Source organism: Panthera uncia, chromosome B4 (genome assembly GCF_023721935.1).
Source record: "Panthera uncia isolate 11264 chromosome B4, Puncia_PCG_1.0, whole genome shotgun sequence".
Lineage (NCBI taxonomy): Eukaryota > Metazoa > Chordata > Mammalia > Carnivora > Felidae > Panthera > Panthera uncia.
In genome coordinates this window covers 96,264,345-96,282,817 of record NC_064809.1, presented here as the reverse complement: position 1 = coordinate 96,282,817, position 18,473 = coordinate 96,264,345, and the positions used below count along the sequence as shown (strand labels likewise).

The following is an 18,473-nucleotide window of genomic DNA, read 5'->3' as shown; positions in this document are numbered from 1 at the left end:
GTCTTACCACAGGGGAAAAGGAAGAGAGAGATGGCAATGTGATTTTCTTCCTCAACTCCTTGATAAGATTCCATTAACAGAATGAATGGAAGCTACTGAGGGCAATGTTTGGACCTACAGACCAGTTCAATTTGCTCCTGCTATAAATTTGGCTTTTTCTTTCTTTCTTTCTTTCTTTCTTTCTTTCTTTCTTTCTTTCTTTCTTTCTTTTGCTTCAATATGCATATTTTATTATTTCATTTCTGTTAGTTCCTTTTCCTCACATCATTTTTATTCTCACTAGAATGTGATCTACCTTATTATTTTGTTCATTTATTTATTCTTTCATTAATTCTTTCATCCTTCTATCCAGCCAGCCAGCCATCCTAAATACTAACCACTGTGCCAAAAGCAGGAGCTACAAAAATGGATATGAAATCATTCTGGTCCTTAAGCACTTTCCAGTTTGTGAAGGAGAAAAACAAATAAAACCTCTTCCCTCCCACCATTTCTTTCCTTTTTAATTTCTTTTACTTAATATTATTCAAACTAACCTCATATTTACCCATTTGGGCTTAACTCAAAGAGTCAGAAAAACAAAACAAAACAAAACAAAACAAGATATTTTCTGTATCCAAGTCTCTTAAAATTAAGTTCAAATGAAGTGCACAAATTCCTTGATAATGGATTCCAAGTGTTGCCTCCAGATGATTCTAGGTCTTCAAGGCTTCTGGGGTCACCTTTTCATCTGATACTCAAACTAAGTTCCCAATAAACTGAGCTCTTATTTTTCATTCTATGGGGAGATCTTTCTCTCTTAAAAACTCAATAACTCTAATACTCTCACAAGGGCTACATTTCTCCTGATTATCTTTTACTCTTATTTAGTACTCTTCTAAGTTTTTGAACCTCACTGTGTCTTGCCTCCATGGTTGACTGCTCCCCTCCTTTTGTCTTTGCATGGCCCAATACCTTCATCACTCGAAGCACCATCAACACCAGGTTCTTTTGTACAACCACCTTTTGCTGAAGGCATAGCAGAGCAAGCAGCATCTTAAAGTTTGGTATTCCCCATCGGTGTCCCAAAGTTCTGCTGCTGTAACGCTCAGGGATCTCTCATTTGCTTGCTCCTTCCCATTATGGGACTTTCCTCATCCTCAAAGAACTTTCCCATTTCTTTCTCTCTGGATTTCAATTTCCTTCCAACTTCCCCACTTTTAAGTTGTCAGAAGACAACATTCAATTTTTTACCATGTTATTATGAAGAATACTTTAGTTCTCTGTTATGACCTTCCCATTCTAGACCATTTCTAGTGTCTTTAGACTTTATAAATAAAAAATTCCTATCTAGCTTGTTTTTTTAAAGCAAAACAGTCATCTACTTCTGGAATGAATGTCTCTTTCCCATAATGACAGTTTGTATCTTTTTTTATACTCTTTTTTATTTTCCTATTATACTATTATCACACTCTGGCAGAATTACAAAGTCCTTAAAAACTAAAGATATACAGAGCTATAAAAATTACAATGAAGAATAATAAAAATACAAAATCATGTGGTTCTTTAAATAATGCTAATGAAAATATTGATAAATTCAAGTTCCAAGCGACTTGTAAAAACACAGACAACTTTTGGCTTTCAAAGTTTTTGTGTCTTAGAATTGTGTATATTTAGAGGCTGTTCAATTGCTTTGTTTCTTCACCAATATTTGTGTAGAAGCCAGAATTATGTCACAACTCACATGCGAAGACACACACACACACACAGGTTTAGGAAGATTCTTTTAAGAGTCTACAAATGCTTATAATTTAGAAACTTCTCCAATTCATTTAGTAATGAATTATCAACTTTGTATTATCAAGTTGAAAATACACTGAAACAGTGTTTTTCAAACTTTGATATGCATAGCAATCACTACAAAAGCTTGTTGAATGCAAATTCCCTTTCCCTAAACAAGAGAATCTGTGTCTGATGTGTCATGTGGAGGGTAAGGAATTCACATTTGTGTAAGCTCCCCAGGTATATTCTAATGAATGTGACTAAATTTCTTTTCTAGGAATATGGATGGGCAAGTATTTATTTATTTATTTATTTATTTATTTATTTATTTATATTTTAGTTAGTTGACGTACAGTGCAATATTGGTTTCAGGAGTAGAATTCAATGATTCATCACCTACATACAACACCCAGTGCTCATCATAACAAGTGCCCTCCCTTTTAAAAATATTTATTTATTCATTTTGAGGGGGGAGAGGAAGAAAGAGTGAGTGAGAGAGAGAGAGAGAGAGAGAGAGAATCCCAAGCAGACTCTGCACTATCAGGGCTGAGCCCAACATTGGGCTTGATCTCAACGAATCTTGAGATCATGACCTGAGCCAAAATCAAGAGTTGGACGCTTAGCCAAGTGAGCCACTTAGGTGCCCCAACAAGTGCCCTCCCTAATACCTATCACCCATCTAACCCATCCTCCTCCCACCTCCCTCCATCAACCCTCAGTTTGTTCTCTATCTTTAAGTCTCTTGTAGTTTGTTTCCCTCTTTTCTCTTTCCCTCACTTCCCATATGTTCATCTGTTTTGTTTCTTAAATTCCACATATGAGTGAAATCATATGATATTTGTCTTTCTCCAATTGGCTTATTTCTCTTAGCATAATATATTCTAGCTCCATCCATGTCATTGCAAATGACAAGATTTCATTCTTTTTGATGGCTGAGTAATATTCCATTATTTATATATATATATAGCACATCTTCTTGTACATTCATCAGTTGATGGACATTTGGGCTCTCTCCATAGTTTGGCTATTGTTGATAATGCTGCTATAAACATTGGGGTGCATGAACCCCCCAAAATGTATTTTTGTATCCTTTGGGTAAATAACCTACTATTGCAATTGTTGGGTCATAAGGTAGTTCTAGTTTTACTTCTTTGAGGACCCTTCATACGGTTCTCCAGAATGGCTGCACCAGTCTACATTCCCACAAACAGTGCAAGAGGGTTCCCCTGTCTCCACACCCTTGCCAACACCTGTTGTTTCTTGTGGTGTTAATTTTAACTATTCTGATAGGTGTGAGGTCAGTAGCTCATCATGGTTTTGATTTGTATTTCCCTGATGATGAGTGATGTTGACCATCTTTATGTGTGTCTCTTAGCCACCCGGATGTCTTCTTTAGAAAAGTGTCTGTCTATTCATGTCTTCTGTGGGTGGATAATTAAAATGGGTAATTTAACAAGATGATTCATGTTACTTAAACTCCAACCACCAAGTGTAGTACCTTATGACTCTGCTGACCTTTTTCTGACAACATAATAACTCATTTAATGAACATAAGCCTCAGGTTCTGGTAGTGCTTATTGAGGTAATAATTATATATTTTTAAAGTATAAATAATAGTGATTTATAGTATTTGCATAGGACTTTAAGTTAAAAGCCACGTTAACCTATATATCTTGTATTTTTACTTCATCCCAAACAATGGGGCTGTTACAATAATTTAAGACAAGTGAATTCTAAAGCTTTCCCAATAAGCCAGCAAGTCCAAAGGAGGACCATAAGCAATCAAACTGCTCTAAAGTCTCTTTACAGCCTCATTTTAAAATCTAGGTAATATTTCTAGTTTACTTAAACCTCTTTAGGAAAAGAGGTTAACCTTTAAAATGTCAGAGCCTCTGTGCTAGCTTGGGCTTTAATCATCGTAATTTGTGCAAAAGAGGCAGACTTGGAAAACCTTCTGCTCCTGCAGTGTTACAGTAAAGGCATCACTTGAGAAAGCCAGATTGAAAAAGTCTAGACGTTTTGTTAAAATTTCCTACTGTGTTATATACGGGTCTCCCGTTTCCATCAAGTTAGCCTTCATTTATCCCTCAAATTCCAGTCTATTGATATTTTGTCAGAGGTGTCTGTGACCCCTCAGTCTAAATAAAGCCCCGTTTTTGAGCCTTTCTATCCTTCATTGCATTTATCACAATTGTAATTATATAATTTTTGCATGGTTCATTATTTAATGTCTGTCTCCCTAATGGATTGTGAATTCCTCAAATGCAGGGATTGTGTTTTGTTATCTACTGTTAAATTGAAGCCCTAACCCTGTGGCCTGGCACAGAGAGGCACCTAATTCATACTTGAATGAATGAATGAAGAGTAAGAAAATGTTCCCTCATAAAAGGTCCCAGTGTTTCGTATTTACAAGCATCAAAGTACCCTAGAAAACTGTCTTTGTTGTTTGGGATATGGCTGGGAAGTGAGGACAGATTTTGAAACAGCAGTGTTGGGAAGTCCCATTCATTTCACCTGAATGTAGGTGGAGAGAGTTTGGCAAAGTTAACTGAAAAAATGCTGACTGAGGAATACTAGACGCATAAAATAAAATTACAGTTTGCTTTAACTGCCTTATATTGTCTACCTGCCTTGTAGATAGAATGTGTGCACTGAAACTTTTGACATTTCATCTGAAATGCTGGAGACTGGATGTGGATGGGGGAGCTTGTGGTGGGGGGGGGCTTGATGGGGGCATCAACATATACCCACCAGCAGGGCTCTGATGACAAAAAATTTCAGGGGGAATCAGAAACAAATCTATAGATAAAATTGTGATTACATTAAGCATTAAGAAGTAATGCATGCATCAAGGATGATTGATTCTTCCTCTAGAAGATACTATCTTGTAAAGCATCTAGAGGGTCTTAGTGATACTGTTACAACAAGTAGTTATTAAAAAATGAACTGTATATTTATTTGGACAAAGGGAAAGCTGAGTGAAAACATGTTAGTGTCTTGCATTATGTCTGGGAAAAGATATTAGTGAAACCATAATGTCAAAACCAAGGGAGATTGGAAGACATGCATGGGGGAGTAAGGCAAAACCATGAAAATGGCATGCTTTGTAATTCTATATGAACAGTGTACCAACTGTTACCCTGCATAGATACAATTTCAGAATTTGAGGTGGTTCTTTAAGGCAGATAGTTACCATCCTAAGATGTTTTCTTTTAGTCCTTTTGTATCTCTCTTACATTGAAACTCAACCAGGAAAAAAAGGAGGTAGTTTCAATCTCTTCTTGAAACTTTGATCTTTTCAATGGTATGGGTGAAGAACAGGTATTAGGGGACAGTTTTGGGATTTGGATATACCCTAATATTTCCAAGTAAGGGCTACTCTCCACTTGACTGATGACCCCTTGTTCTTACATAATTAATTAATTTGGATATTCAAGGGGCAATCCCTTGGTGCTCATTACAGACGCTAAGTCCAAGGGCATTATCCGAGAGCACTAGAACTCTGCAGCCTTCTTTGAAAGCCTCTGGTACTGTCACAGTACCATTCACTCAGACAACTGGGTGTTAAGTTTTCAGAGTTTGAATATTAAGAAGTATGTGATCCCAAGATAAGTAAATGGTTTAACATATTTGTATTCAACATGCAAGCGTTTGGTAGTTAACAAAACAATTGGGAGCAAAACTTATCAGGTTAGGGTGTTTCGTCTATCCTTTTGTTATCTTACATCTTGCAAAAGTAGCTTAAACTCTGTGCTAATATTGTAGAACTGTAAAATATGATAATAGTAGTGTTATGAGATGGATATGAGTTATTTACATAATTTGTTTTTATGAATGTCTGGCAGTAATAGGAACTATATAAGGAGAGATTTTATTATTATTATTCTGTATTAGTGGGTGTGTGTATTCACATAAGGGACTGATGAAATGAACTAAAAAGTTGAATTACAAAAAAAACCCAAAAACCCTGCAATTTTATAGCATGCTACTCTAATAACACTTGGAGTTCTTTTTCAGGTGAGAAAGAAAATTGTCTTTTAATTTGTTCCTTAACTCTGTTTCTTTCTCTTCAGTCTTGTTGACTATTCCTCTTCCCTAGATTTGTTCTTTTGGACAAGTCTCCACCTTAAACTGATACAATTTAACTTTAACAAAGCTCAAAAGGTTTTGTTTTGTTTTGTTTTGTTTTGTTTTTTTTCATGTCCATACCTATGACAACTTGGAGCATTTTATTTATAGCTAAAAACCTACAGTTAAATTTGGGTAGCTTCCAAATTTCCATCAGTATGAACTGTACCTTATATTTATAGATGTAAAACTTGATCTAATACATGAAGGTTTCTAGGATCAGAACCAATATCTGGAGCCACTGTCTACATTTTTTTCTTTAGTCTGTTGCCCTTTAACGTTGTTTTGGATTGATTTTTATGCTTTCTTAACAGGTATATTTTCTTATACAAAAGAGTCAAGAAATTATTTTCCAACATAAGCAAAAGTTTTTGCCTATATAACAGAAAACAGAACTTGAAACAAATTACATGTGCAACTCTAATTAATGATACCTACACATCTCTTCTTTCACTTAAATAACATCCCAAGCAAAACCTCCAAAATCTCCAAATATGCTTTTGCTCTTTTTCATCTGTGGGGATCGATGCTCTTAGATTTGGATCAAAGTATATTATAGTTCAGATCACTTTGTTTCTTTTTTTATTTCTTTCCCTCCCCCCGCCCCCTACAGTTTATTGCTTTTGCTTCTTTATTCTTCATCCTGGTTTCGATCACAACCTTTTGCCTGGAGACACATGAAGCTTTCAATATTGTTAAAAACAAGACAGAACCAGTCATCAATGGCACAAGCGTTGTTCTGCAATATGAAATCGAAACGGATCCTGCCTTGACGTATGTAGAAGGAGTGTGTGTGGTGTGGTTTACTTTTGAATTTTTAGTCCGTATAATTTTTTCCCCTAATAAACTTGAATTCATCAAAAATCTCTTGAATATCATTGACTTTGTGGCCATCCTACCCTTCTACTTAGAGGTGGGACTCAGTGGGCTGTCATCCAAAGCTGCTAAAGATGTACTTGGCTTCCTCAGGGTGGTAAGATTTGTGAGGATCCTGAGAATCTTCAAGCTCACCCGCCATTTTGTAGGTCTGAGGGTGCTTGGACACACTCTTCGAGCTAGCACTAATGAATTTTTGCTGCTGATAATCTTCCTGGCTCTAGGAGTTTTGATATTTGCTACTATGATCTACTATGCCGAGAGAGTAGGAGCTCAACCTAACGACCCTTCAGCTAGTGAGCACACGCAGTTTAAAAACATTCCAATTGGCTTCTGGTGGGCTGTAGTGACCATGACTACCTTGGGCTATGGGGATATGTACCCCCAAACATGGTCAGGGATGCTGGTGGGAGCCCTGTGTGCTCTGGCTGGAGTGCTGACAATAGCCATGCCAGTGCCTGTCATTGTCAACAACTTTGGGATGTACTACTCCTTGGCAATGGCGAAGCAGAAACTTCCAAGGAAAAGAAAGAAGCACATCCCTCCTGCCCCTCAGGCAAGCTCACCTACTTTTTGCAAGACAGAATTAAATATGGCCTGTAATAGCACACAGGGTGACACGTGTCTGGGCAAAGACAATCGGCTTCTGGAACATAACAGATCAGGTAAGGCACAATTTCAAATGCATGCCATTAAATACTTTATAGACCAGTATGTCCCTTAGATAGAAGGCAACCATTTTCATTCTCTGTAAACTTTCATGAGTTTTCAGTTCTACCCCTTCGCAAAACATGTGTTTGTATCAGGCTTGTAGATAGCTAGACTGTAGCCTGTAGCTTTTCTCAGTAGATTCCAAGTAGAAGCCTGCGTAGCTGGTCTATAGAGTTTTCCTGCTTTAGTGGGAATGCCCTCTGCTGATGGTGCCAATATTTTCTTTTGCCTGTTTGTTGCTCTTGTGCCAATGTTTCTTTGTTCCCCTGCACGATGTGATGGTATGATATTGGCCATTTTCCATCTTCCATTCTCAAAATGTTGCTTTCCATATCATTTGGCTTGGCGTGTTTGTCTCAGTTTTATCTCTGCCACATGGGGCCATGCATCTCAACCTAATTCACAAGAAGCAGTTACTTAAAAAGAATGGATGCTTATATTTGAAAAGCCTGAACACCAAAAAGGTGATATGGAAGATAGCCCTTTTGATAATATAAGTTGTTGCTAGTAATATTCTGGAGGGTTGATTAAATTTTCATGATTGTTAACTTAGGTAGGATCTTCAGTATAATCCCTTTAGATTGGGTAAAATGCTATGTAATATAATAGACTCATCATTATTCTGGAGATAGATGATCTGCTTTGTCTAATCAATGGCAAAGTTGAATTTCCCTGTGGATTTCCTTTTTTCTACACTATGCATTGGGCGCTCTGTTCCCTCCCAAAATGAATTTTGGGTGATATATTGCTGAATCCCTTCTCCTCTCCATTGCCATAAATAATCTAGAGAACATCAACTGATAATTGATGTTCATTTTGCCAAAGTTATAGGCAGTAGTGTCCTCTCTAGTTTATTGTGTATGGGTACAGATGAAATATTTTGTAGATTAAACAATTTAATTAGCTTTGAGCCCACTATGAAAATTTAAGATATGTGCATTCCCTGTAACTTAGATATATTTAATATTTTTCTTGTAAAAAAAAGATTTATGATAATCCTATGTGAATACTTTTGCATAATTCAGAAATGACACCAATTACACAGAGCAAGCAAGCAAACAAACAAAAAAGGCAAGTAACATTTCCATAGGTCCCTTCATTAGTTTCCAGAAGTTTTTGCGAAGTAAGTGGGGAAAAAATGTGGCTGGAACTAAAATGCTTTCTTAAATATATTATTCATAAAGATATTTTTGTTCATTTAGTACATTGTTTTGCAGATTCTGTCAATATATCTAAAAACTATTAGGCCAAGAATGTCTTTATGAATAGTGGAGTTTAGTTGATGTTGGTCTCATCAGACTGTTCTCAGTATACCTGTGCAGATTCCTTATGAAGGGCATGGAAAAAGAGGACAAACTCTCAGCCTGGGTAAATATTGTTATAACAAGCTAGCATCTAGGCCAATAGGATGTAAATGTCTTTGGCAAGCATATAGAAGTAAACAGTTGTTTCAAGGGCATTTGGAGAAATTAATCTTATTCCTTTGTTATGCTCAAAAAATATTTTTCATTTCAAAAAGGAGAACCTGGACATAAAGTGAGATTTTGGATTTATTTTATTAATATTTTGGGGGAAATTACTTTCAGCAAATATTAAAAGCCTGTGTCTTAAAGAACTCCAAAGACAAATATGTACCTCGGAGTTTTTCCTTAAGTAGGCTCCACTTTTAAAGATTCCTATTCACAGTAACTAGAAAGCATGTCAGAAATCTTAAGATATTAATGTGTGTGCTAGTTCATTATCACACTTGTTTTGAATTCATATTAGTTCTGTGAAAGTCAGTTTCCTACTAAATGGGATCCAAAATGGAATGGAAATTTCCCAAAGAACATTTCTCTCCTTTTCAATACATTTCCATTTTGCTCCATGTAGATTTTTGTAATGAGTGATGAAAATCCTTTTTCTTATCATGATGTGATTACTGTGTTTTGTATATGGAGTGACTGTACTATGGACATTCAGTGTAAACTCTTTGTACTGTCTCATTTCCTCATCCATCACTGTCTGTCAATGGGCATGGTGCTGTGACCAGTGTTATCAGGTGACGACAGTACAGGAAGTGAGCCGCCATTATCACCCCCAGAAAGGCTCCCCATCAGACGCTCTAGTACCAGAGACAAAAACAGAAGAGGGGAAACATGTTTCCTACTGACAACAGGTGATTACACGTGTGCTTCTGATGGAGGGATCAGGAAAGGTAGGCATGCATTTAATCAGATCCTAACAGGTGACTTAGAAATTAAGTGCTACTAATATATGGAGTGATATAAATGCTCTTTCGTCATTTTCTAGGAAAAACTGCACACAGTGTTGTTTCACATTTCTCATCATCTCTTTTCTCATTATAAACATTTAAAGTACATATCATAACAGTACACTTGACTGTCATATCTGAAAGGTATTTCATCTTTCTTTTTCTTTCTTTTCTTTCTTTCTTTCTTTCTTTCTTTCTTTCTTTCTTTCTTTCTTCATTTCTGTCTTTTCTTTCTTTCTTCATTCATTCATTTCTGTCTTCATTCATTCATTCATTCATTCTTGGTTTTGCTTTCCATTTGTCTATGGGAAGAATTGTAATGGGGTATTTAAAAAATTAAGTTGCTCATCTAATTATCTTAATATAATATACTCAGCAGTCTTTAAAAGTTGTCTTTTAAACTACAAGTAATAAAACTCAGTAATTGGCTCTATGCATATATTTGATAAGTAATTGATAGAACAATAAGGCTTTTTTCAAAGAAAAGCTTTAAACATTCTCTAATTAAACCTCTTATCCAGTATTTGGGCAGTCTTTGCCATGATTTATCTGAATGTCACAAGGTTAAAAAGATATAACATATCTTTATTTGCATAATGTTTTATAATTTGCAAAGTATTTTTTCCATATAAAACAGTATATAAAACAGTATATCCAATCACTTGAAAGGCTACTTGTGTACTTATATAATGTGATACAGAATTTCTCTTCAAGGCAATACTAATAATTTTACGTTTATTACTATTTTCAACCCACATTGAACTGTGACTTGCACACAGAAGATACTCAATAACACTTGTTGAATGAGTATATTTTGTTGGTTAGGCATCTTGGTCAAGGAATATAACAGTATTGAAGCACCATTCCACCATGTGCTTCCAATTTTCTAGATTATGCGACTGTCTCTGACCATTCCCTAGGTGCTGTTTTTTGTTTTTGTTTTGAGTAAACTTTATGGATCTCGGGACAATTGGGCCCTTTTACCCGCTCCTTAAGAAATAATTTTGTGACATTACCTACCCTGGTCCAAGGGCTGATATGCTCTTTGATTACTCCTACTTTGATAATTCTGTTTGCTTTATTGCCATGGTTCTCTTTCTCTGTTTATTGACAGAATAGAGAAAGAACTATAATTATTTCTTATGCAATGTACTGAATTTGAATGAAAACCAATCCAAAACGTTCATATTAGTGCAACTGTGTTTTAAAAATACTTCACTTTTTGCTATTCATTGCAGTTTCTCCCAATTGAATACTTTAACATTTTAAGCCTTCAATATTTATTTTGTGATGTCTTCTTTGAAATGTCTCATTACCCATATTGTACTTCTCTTTCATTGCTTCTGAACACTTTTTATTGTCCTGTCTGTCTCCATGCCTTTGATCTCAAAAGAGAAGTCAGACTCTTCTTTTATTTCTTTAGTATGTAATATTTCAAATACTTCTTCATTTCAGCTACTTCCATTCCTCTGCATCTATTCTTTATACCAAAATATATTTCAATTATTTGAATATGTTTATTTGATTGTTTGCTAATTTACATTTAAATATTAAGTGCTAGAACAATTTTTTAAATATTTTATGATAGTTAATATCCTATCATTGTACTTAAGCAAAATATGTATACATACATTAACTAATGATAATGTATAACTAATAATTTATTGTATAGAACATTATATTTTAAGTACATTACATATCTTAACCCACTATATATGTGTATATATATATGTATATATGTATATATATGTATATATATATTTATATGTAATGTGTGGCTATATTTTTATACATTCTTGAACATCACATAATGAAGTATCACATCCAATGCTTATACTAAGGTTACATGGTTAAGAACTTAGCTAAATTTTTTTCCTTCCACTGTCAGACAATATTTGAATTTTAAACTATCAAAGGAGACCACATACGAAAAAATACTTTGCAAATTATAAAACATTATGCAAATATAGAATTTTTCTATAAAATGGCAAAGTTTCATAAGCAAAGCAATTAATAAGATATTTAGTTTGTATGGAAAAATTATACATAAAATTCTATGTCACAAAGACAAAGTTCTCTTTATCAGTGAGCACATCTTTGAAAATTCATCTATGGGCTTTTATTCTTTGTCATTTCTCATCATAATCGACTTCTTTTTTCATTCTTGCTTAGTTTTTTTTACACTACTGTGTTTTTCCTCCCAGTCCTTGTAACATTTTGGCTAACTTCACTTATTTTTTTTAGTGTGTTGTCTTGTCATGTTTATCAGGAATCTATTAACTTCTTCTCTTGTTTCCTTTTATGTAGATTATAGATTTCTGCTATTACTCTTATTCAGGCATTTATTTCCTAAATGATCCCTTTTTTATCTTTCAAGTTGGTCTTTCAACTGATTTGATTTTAGTGTGCTGAAAATTCTCCCCTGTACAGATGAAAAGAAATTACCAGATTCCCACTGAATTCTTTTTCTACCAACAAGTATGAATATAGTTGGACATACATTAAGAAAATTTATGGATTCCCTGTAAGAATGAACTCCCAATAGTTAGAACCTGTGTTTTTATTTATTCAGTAGTTTTTAGGAAATCATATTACATACACAAAAACATAACCATTGATAGTACATTGCTAGGCAGTTTCAATATTTCCCCATATAAGCACATGCTTTTGACAACCATATAATTGGGGTGCCTGGGTGGCTCAGTCGGTTAAGCGTCCGACTTCGGCTCAGGTCATGATCTTGCAGTCCCTGAGTTCAAGCCCCGCGTCAGGCTCTGTGCTGACAGCTCAGAGCCTAGAGCCTGTTTCAGATTCTGTGTCTCCCTCTCTCTCTGACCCTCCCCTGTTCATGCTCTGTCTCTCTCTGTCTCAAAAGTAAGTAAATGTTAAAAAAATTAAAAAACTAAAAAAAAAGGACCATATAATATAATAGGCACACCTTGTATTTAGATGCCAATTCCAAGTAGGTTCAATATTGTTTATTCTCATGAATTATATTTTTAACCATTCCACTCAATAAAAAGTTTGCTTAAGCAAAACCTTATCAAATTTTGTATCAGAAATGAACCTGCAGAATAAAATATATATATATTCAATGAATAACGTATAATTTTACTAAATACTTGTTATTAAATTAGAAGGAAGTCTTTTCAAATTAACACTGAAATTCTAGTTATTAAAGTAAAAGGACTTATAAACAGAATAGATAATATTTATGTTAAAAACTGTAATTCAGAATAATAATTGAACATTAAGAATGGGAACCAAGATTTACATATAACTAGGGTGATTAACATAAAACGATCAAGTAAATTTTTACCTTTTTGGAGGTCCTGTAGGGAGATTACATGGTCAACTAGGATAAATTATTCTTCATATAATTCCCAAAGTTATACTTCCAATGTCTTTACAGAAGAGCAGTAATGACTAGCTCTTCAGGAGCGTGGAGGTCCCTGTGTAAGGATAAATTATCTGCAATTCTTTTTTAATTATTTAAGACATCCTCTTATTAAGTATTCCATCATCCTCTGGAATAGAATGAAATACATGTTGCCTACCATGTTTTATATCTCTAAATGCTAACAAAGCTTATTGGCATATAATCCTCTCATTAGCAGAAAGGATGTCCTAGAGAATTTTACAATAGGTTATGGATGGCATAAATTTCCATCTACAAAATCTCAAGGAAGACTGCTGAAAGTTTCTGTGTGTGTGTATGGGGAAGGACGTTTCTGTCCAGTCCAGCTTCTCCCACAGTAAAGCAGTTACTACAGTCGGTGTCCATTCTTGTACTGGCTGCTTGAAAATCAAATAATCACTAACTCACTGAAAATGTTTCTTCTTTTCTAGTGCAAGGAGGAGAGATAGTATTAGCTTCTTCCCCAGAAGTTCCATGAAAATTAAAAAAAGTACCTGAGAGGAACACAGGGAAACACAAAAGGCCCATTTTCTTTCTCATATACTAATTATGCACACCGAGGGCTAATCAGAGCCCAAGGAATATGTCCTGAGGCTAAGGAATCCATGAAGTTTAGTGAAGTTGTATCCACTTGCTCAGCTTTGGCTGAGGGAATTTCATTTTCCTGTTCGACAACACTTTTTTTCAGTGGACTTGTCAGAACATTTATTTCCTGACTAGTTTTTCTTATGACTGACTCCTACATTTGGTTCTTGACTACTTTTTCAATCAATAGTTGTCCTGCTTTTAAGACAGTTCACTTCTAAGTTTACATGGTGCTAACCACCCCACTGAACTGCCTCTACTCTTTTTCTAATAAATAATGCTACAATATATGAATCTTCCCAAAGGTGACTTTGATGGGAATGTTGCTTGAGTGACTAAGGAAAACCACTGGGTTAAAGCTTGTGAGGAGGATCTTTTATTCCGTAAGTCCATGATAATCACGTACAGTTGATTAGAATGCAAGATAATAGAAAAAGTGAATTATGATCAAATGGTTCTCAGTTCTTGGCAGTGGAGAGCTAACTGAAAACATCACATCATAAAGTTCAGACTGTAATTCACTGAAATTATGACTCAATTTGTATTTCATTTCCTTCCTTTTTTCTTTACATTTTTTTATCCAAAGATTTAGAAATGGGCATTCTACATCACCTAGATAATGGCATCAAACGCCATTATTTAAGAATCAAACTTTTAACACTATAAAGCTGAAAAATTGAATATGCTGGAAAAAGAGTTGTCCACTTAAAGTTGATCATGCTTATTAGCTTAGTAAACAATACAAAATGAAAAGAAAAAATAGCCCATTTGGTTTTTTTTTTAGAAACAGATTCTGAAATTTAAAAATATTAGCCAAGTTTATATCTTACTTAAGTTGCTTTGCCTAACTCTTAAAAGATCTGTAGTATTTTATATACCAAAATTACATCAATACAAATTACAGTGGGAAAGAATGAATTTTGAAGTATTACAACTATAAGTTTTGATTTAATTTCTTGGGAATGACAGCTATAGTGAGCTTTATTTTTTTAAGTTATAAATGGTCTCAATATTGAATTCTTTGTAAAAAAATTTTTTTTTCCTTGAACTCAAAATAGCACTTTTGATTATCCTGCATGGTATTATTTGTCTGTGTCTATTTTCTGGTTGAATTCAACTGATGTCTGTGCATTTTTTCATAAAAGGATATGAAAAATCCCGAAGCTTAAACAACATAGCGGGCTTGGCAGGCAATGCTCTGAGGCTGTCTCCAGTAACATCACCCTACAACTCTCCTTGTCCTCTGAGGCGCCCTCGATCTCCCATCCCATCTATTTTGTAAACCAAACTGCATCAGTCGGCTAAATTGTATGAATTCGAGTACTGTTTACCCCAAAATGGAAATAAGTAAATGTAGAGTTACTCCAGGCTCCATTAAATACAGTTTCAATCCTGCATGATACTACTTTTTGAAGTCAGAAATGCCACTTGGGTAGCTAACAAATCTTCTCCTGGCTTTAAAGATTATCTAAAGTAGTGCTACTTCTCCATATTAATTACCCTGCTCTCCTTTCGCAATAAAATGACAGGTAGTGTCAGATATTGGCCAGTATGCTAATACGTAAACATATATTCAGGGAGATATAATTAAAACAGTGTGCTTCCAAACACCGGTCACTTCATTGGACCTTCATTTCTCGTGACTCTAAACCATTTTGAAGATGTTTGGGATCCTATCTTGATTGCACACAACATGACTTTGGTCAGCTCATTTGCATGGACCATCTTGTCTCTATCACCTGAAAGCAATGTCGCAGAGTTCGGGGACCGTGGATGGCTCAGGATATGTGTACCTGCTGATATGAAAGCACTGGTTGACTGTTCTGCATGTTGAATTGTGGGGCAGGGAGGGCGAGTTTCACTTGACATTTTTTTTCCTTATTCTTTGAAAGAAATATTTGTTTTAAACAGTTTAATTTCTTGGTTGATTTACTTTTCTTCAAAAATGCTGTATTGGAGTTCTGAATGTCTCTGGTTGTTTGCACACAGATAACTGCAAAGAGGTTGTCATTACTGGTTACACGCGAGCTGAGGCCAGAGCTCTTACTTAATGACTTGGGGAAGGCACAAAACATGAGAGAAAGGTAACTGCCAGCCAGGCTTGCATTGTTTAGCCAGGAATTGCTGCTTGGTATAGAGTCATATATATTTTTTTCCAATCCCAGGATTTGTCATCATTTTCAGAGGCAAAGTGCCAAATATCACCCAAAGCTCTCGTGTCTTTTTTTATCCCCTTCCTTTATTTTTATTTATTGATTTTTGTGCAAACATCAAAGATGATTGTTTTCACTGGAGGCTTTCTTGACCAGCCTTAAATTTCTGACTCACGGGATTAATCAGATTTTCAGGCAGTGTTGAATCAGGTGCTTTGTCCTGTATGGCGTTTTGTCTGTCTGTCTTAGCTCCCTGTCTTCAATGTATATGCCATCTGTCTTCATGAAGCACAGAAATGCCTTGATAAGATGTTCATGATTTTAGTACCGGGTCCTCTCCCCTGCCCCCTGCCTTCTCTGCTATTTGGAACAGCCTCTCTGCTTTGTGTGTAAATGGATGATGCCCTGTAGACTACCTACGTTAATCAGTACTGTGAACCTTTTTGATAAGCAGGATTTAAGCAGCAGTATCACCATTACATTTGGTTGCTGGCTGCAGTGTCAGTGTCTACTACCTAGCAACCAGCATTCATCACTACACTCCAGCAAAACCCCTAGGGAGTTTTATTCAGCCCAAGTGGAAGAAATTCTGTTTACAGCGTCCCGATGAATGCAATAGCAATAGTGTGTCTGGTGTATTGGGCATGTGAGGGAGGAAAAATGCCATACTATAAATTGAGGGATAAACATTATTATTTCTAAGGCATTCAGGATCCTTGAGACTGTTGATTAATCCTTAATTCTCATGTTTATTTTTTGTGAGGAAGACAAATGTCATTTTTATTATTGATCACATAACGTCTATTATTCTCTAAGTCCTAAAGCATGAACTGCATGTCTGAGATTTTGTACGGCAATGTATTTACCCAGACGTACACATCTGATATTTAGAGATTCTGTGATCCTTTTAATAACACCACCCTTAGAAAGTTATAATTCCATATAGCTTTATGGTAAAGGAATTAATATACTGTCTGGTGCTGCTGTTATTGACTGCAGTGTTGTACAGAATTTATCATGGATTTTTGACTGCTGAAAAAGGGACAATGGAATTTAGCCATGCCAAGGACTGTACTGGAAACAGACTTCTGCTGCTGAATGTGCCCTGATGTGACCAGGTCGCACTCGGAAGAAGTCCCTGCGTCTTCATGAGGCATCTAAAGCTTAGAAAAGAACTGTGGCTGGAACTCATTTGGTGCTCCCCATATGAGTGGTCTGCTTGTGGACCTGCCGGGATCCATGAGACAATTGTAAATACCAACACGTGTGCATGGGTCAACAGCTTCAGCCATCTCACACCCAAGGAAGCCAAATTCATGATCACTATCTCTGAAGCTTCAAGTAAGGCCCATACCTCTGTGAATTGCCCCTCTTGGGCCTGCAGTAGATTGTGCTGTGAATCATACAAGGCAGTGATATTGGCGTAGTATAGATGTGTCTTAATTTCCCTTATTTCTTCTTTGTTGTTTGAATCCATGAACATCGATGGTATCATTTTTTTATAAACCATTTATGTTATCTGCTTGTCTTTTTGTGAAATTTTCAGTGCCTATTTATCAAAACTAACCTGTGTTTAGTCACATATTTGTTTAGTTCTGGAGAATCATTATGACTTTTAAAAAAAACTCACCAATGTTATTCATGGTTTAAGTGTTTTGTCATTGTTACCTCAATTATAAATATTACAGAAAATAAAATTCTGGCAACGAGAGTATTTTTTTATTAAATGATCAAGGAGTAATGTCAGTATATAGTAGAGTATTAATCAAATTATATCCTAAAATGTATATTTTGCATAAAAGAGATATTCTTCAATCAATTACTTTTTGTGAGTTTTGTGGCAACTGAAGCTTGTACTTGTTTAAAATTGTTGTAGTTGAAACTGTGTAAGAATTCTTCATCTTGCTTAATCAATATTTCCAGAATCGATTAGTTCCCCTGGGATTCTGAATATAACATATAACCTTATTATGAACCCCTGTATTGTGGACCTTTTGTGAACATTTCAAGGTGCATGCACAACCTTGGTGATAACTGATGGATATGTAACTAAATGAAATGAAGAATAAAAGGCAAATAAGCTGGGGATAAACTTGAATCCTATCTGATTAAATTATTCATATTCTTTTCTTGGCTCCTCTCTTTGTTTTGGAATTTTCAACAGGCTTTACTATTTTTATGCTTCATGGTACCACAGCAGACGCTCACACATAATACAAGGAATTTGGGATGCAGGGATTTATGAACATACAGAGCTCTCACTTTCATTCAAGTCTCGGGCATGTAGCCTGTGTTTTCCTCTTCTAAATGCTTTGCCTGCTTAAGTTTCTTATAATTCTGAGATGGAATTATTATTAATTGTGATACTACCCAATATTTATATGGCATTTTATGACTAGTACTGAATTTTCATTTATATGTTCTGACTTAATCATCACAGCGATTCTGGAGGTAAATATATTTTGTTTTCATTTTGATGATGGTAAAGTTAAGGATCAGAGAGGCAGAACAGTTTACTTTTATTTTTGCTGCAGATGATCTTCTCTGCCATAGTTTCTCATGGTTTTAATATTTACTGAGCCTCTTGTAA

At 35.3% G+C, this 18,473-nt stretch overlaps 1 protein-coding gene across 4 annotated transcripts in view; it reads left to right on the top strand.

Moving 5' to 3' along the window:
* KCNC2 (potassium voltage-gated channel subfamily C member 2) overlaps positions 1 to 17,972 on the top strand; it is a 195,723-nt gene extending 177,751 nt beyond the window's left edge. The window contains exons 2-4 of one of the 4 annotated variants that reach the window (XM_049625989.1): positions 6,500 to 7,427; positions 9,506 to 9,670; positions 15,720 to 17,972. In XM_049625989.1, coding sequence (XP_049481946.1) covers positions 6,500 to 7,427; positions 9,506 to 9,670; positions 15,720 to 15,781 — 1,155 coding nt within the window. In that variant the 3' untranslated portion in view covers positions 15,782 to 17,972. Of the gene's footprint in view, positions 1 to 6,499; positions 7,557 to 9,505; positions 9,671 to 14,316 lie in introns of those variants that run through there. The other 3 variants (XM_049625988.1, XM_049625990.1, XM_049625987.1) reach the window with 3 other exon arrangements.
* Positions 17,973 to 18,473: the final 501 nt, after the last annotated feature.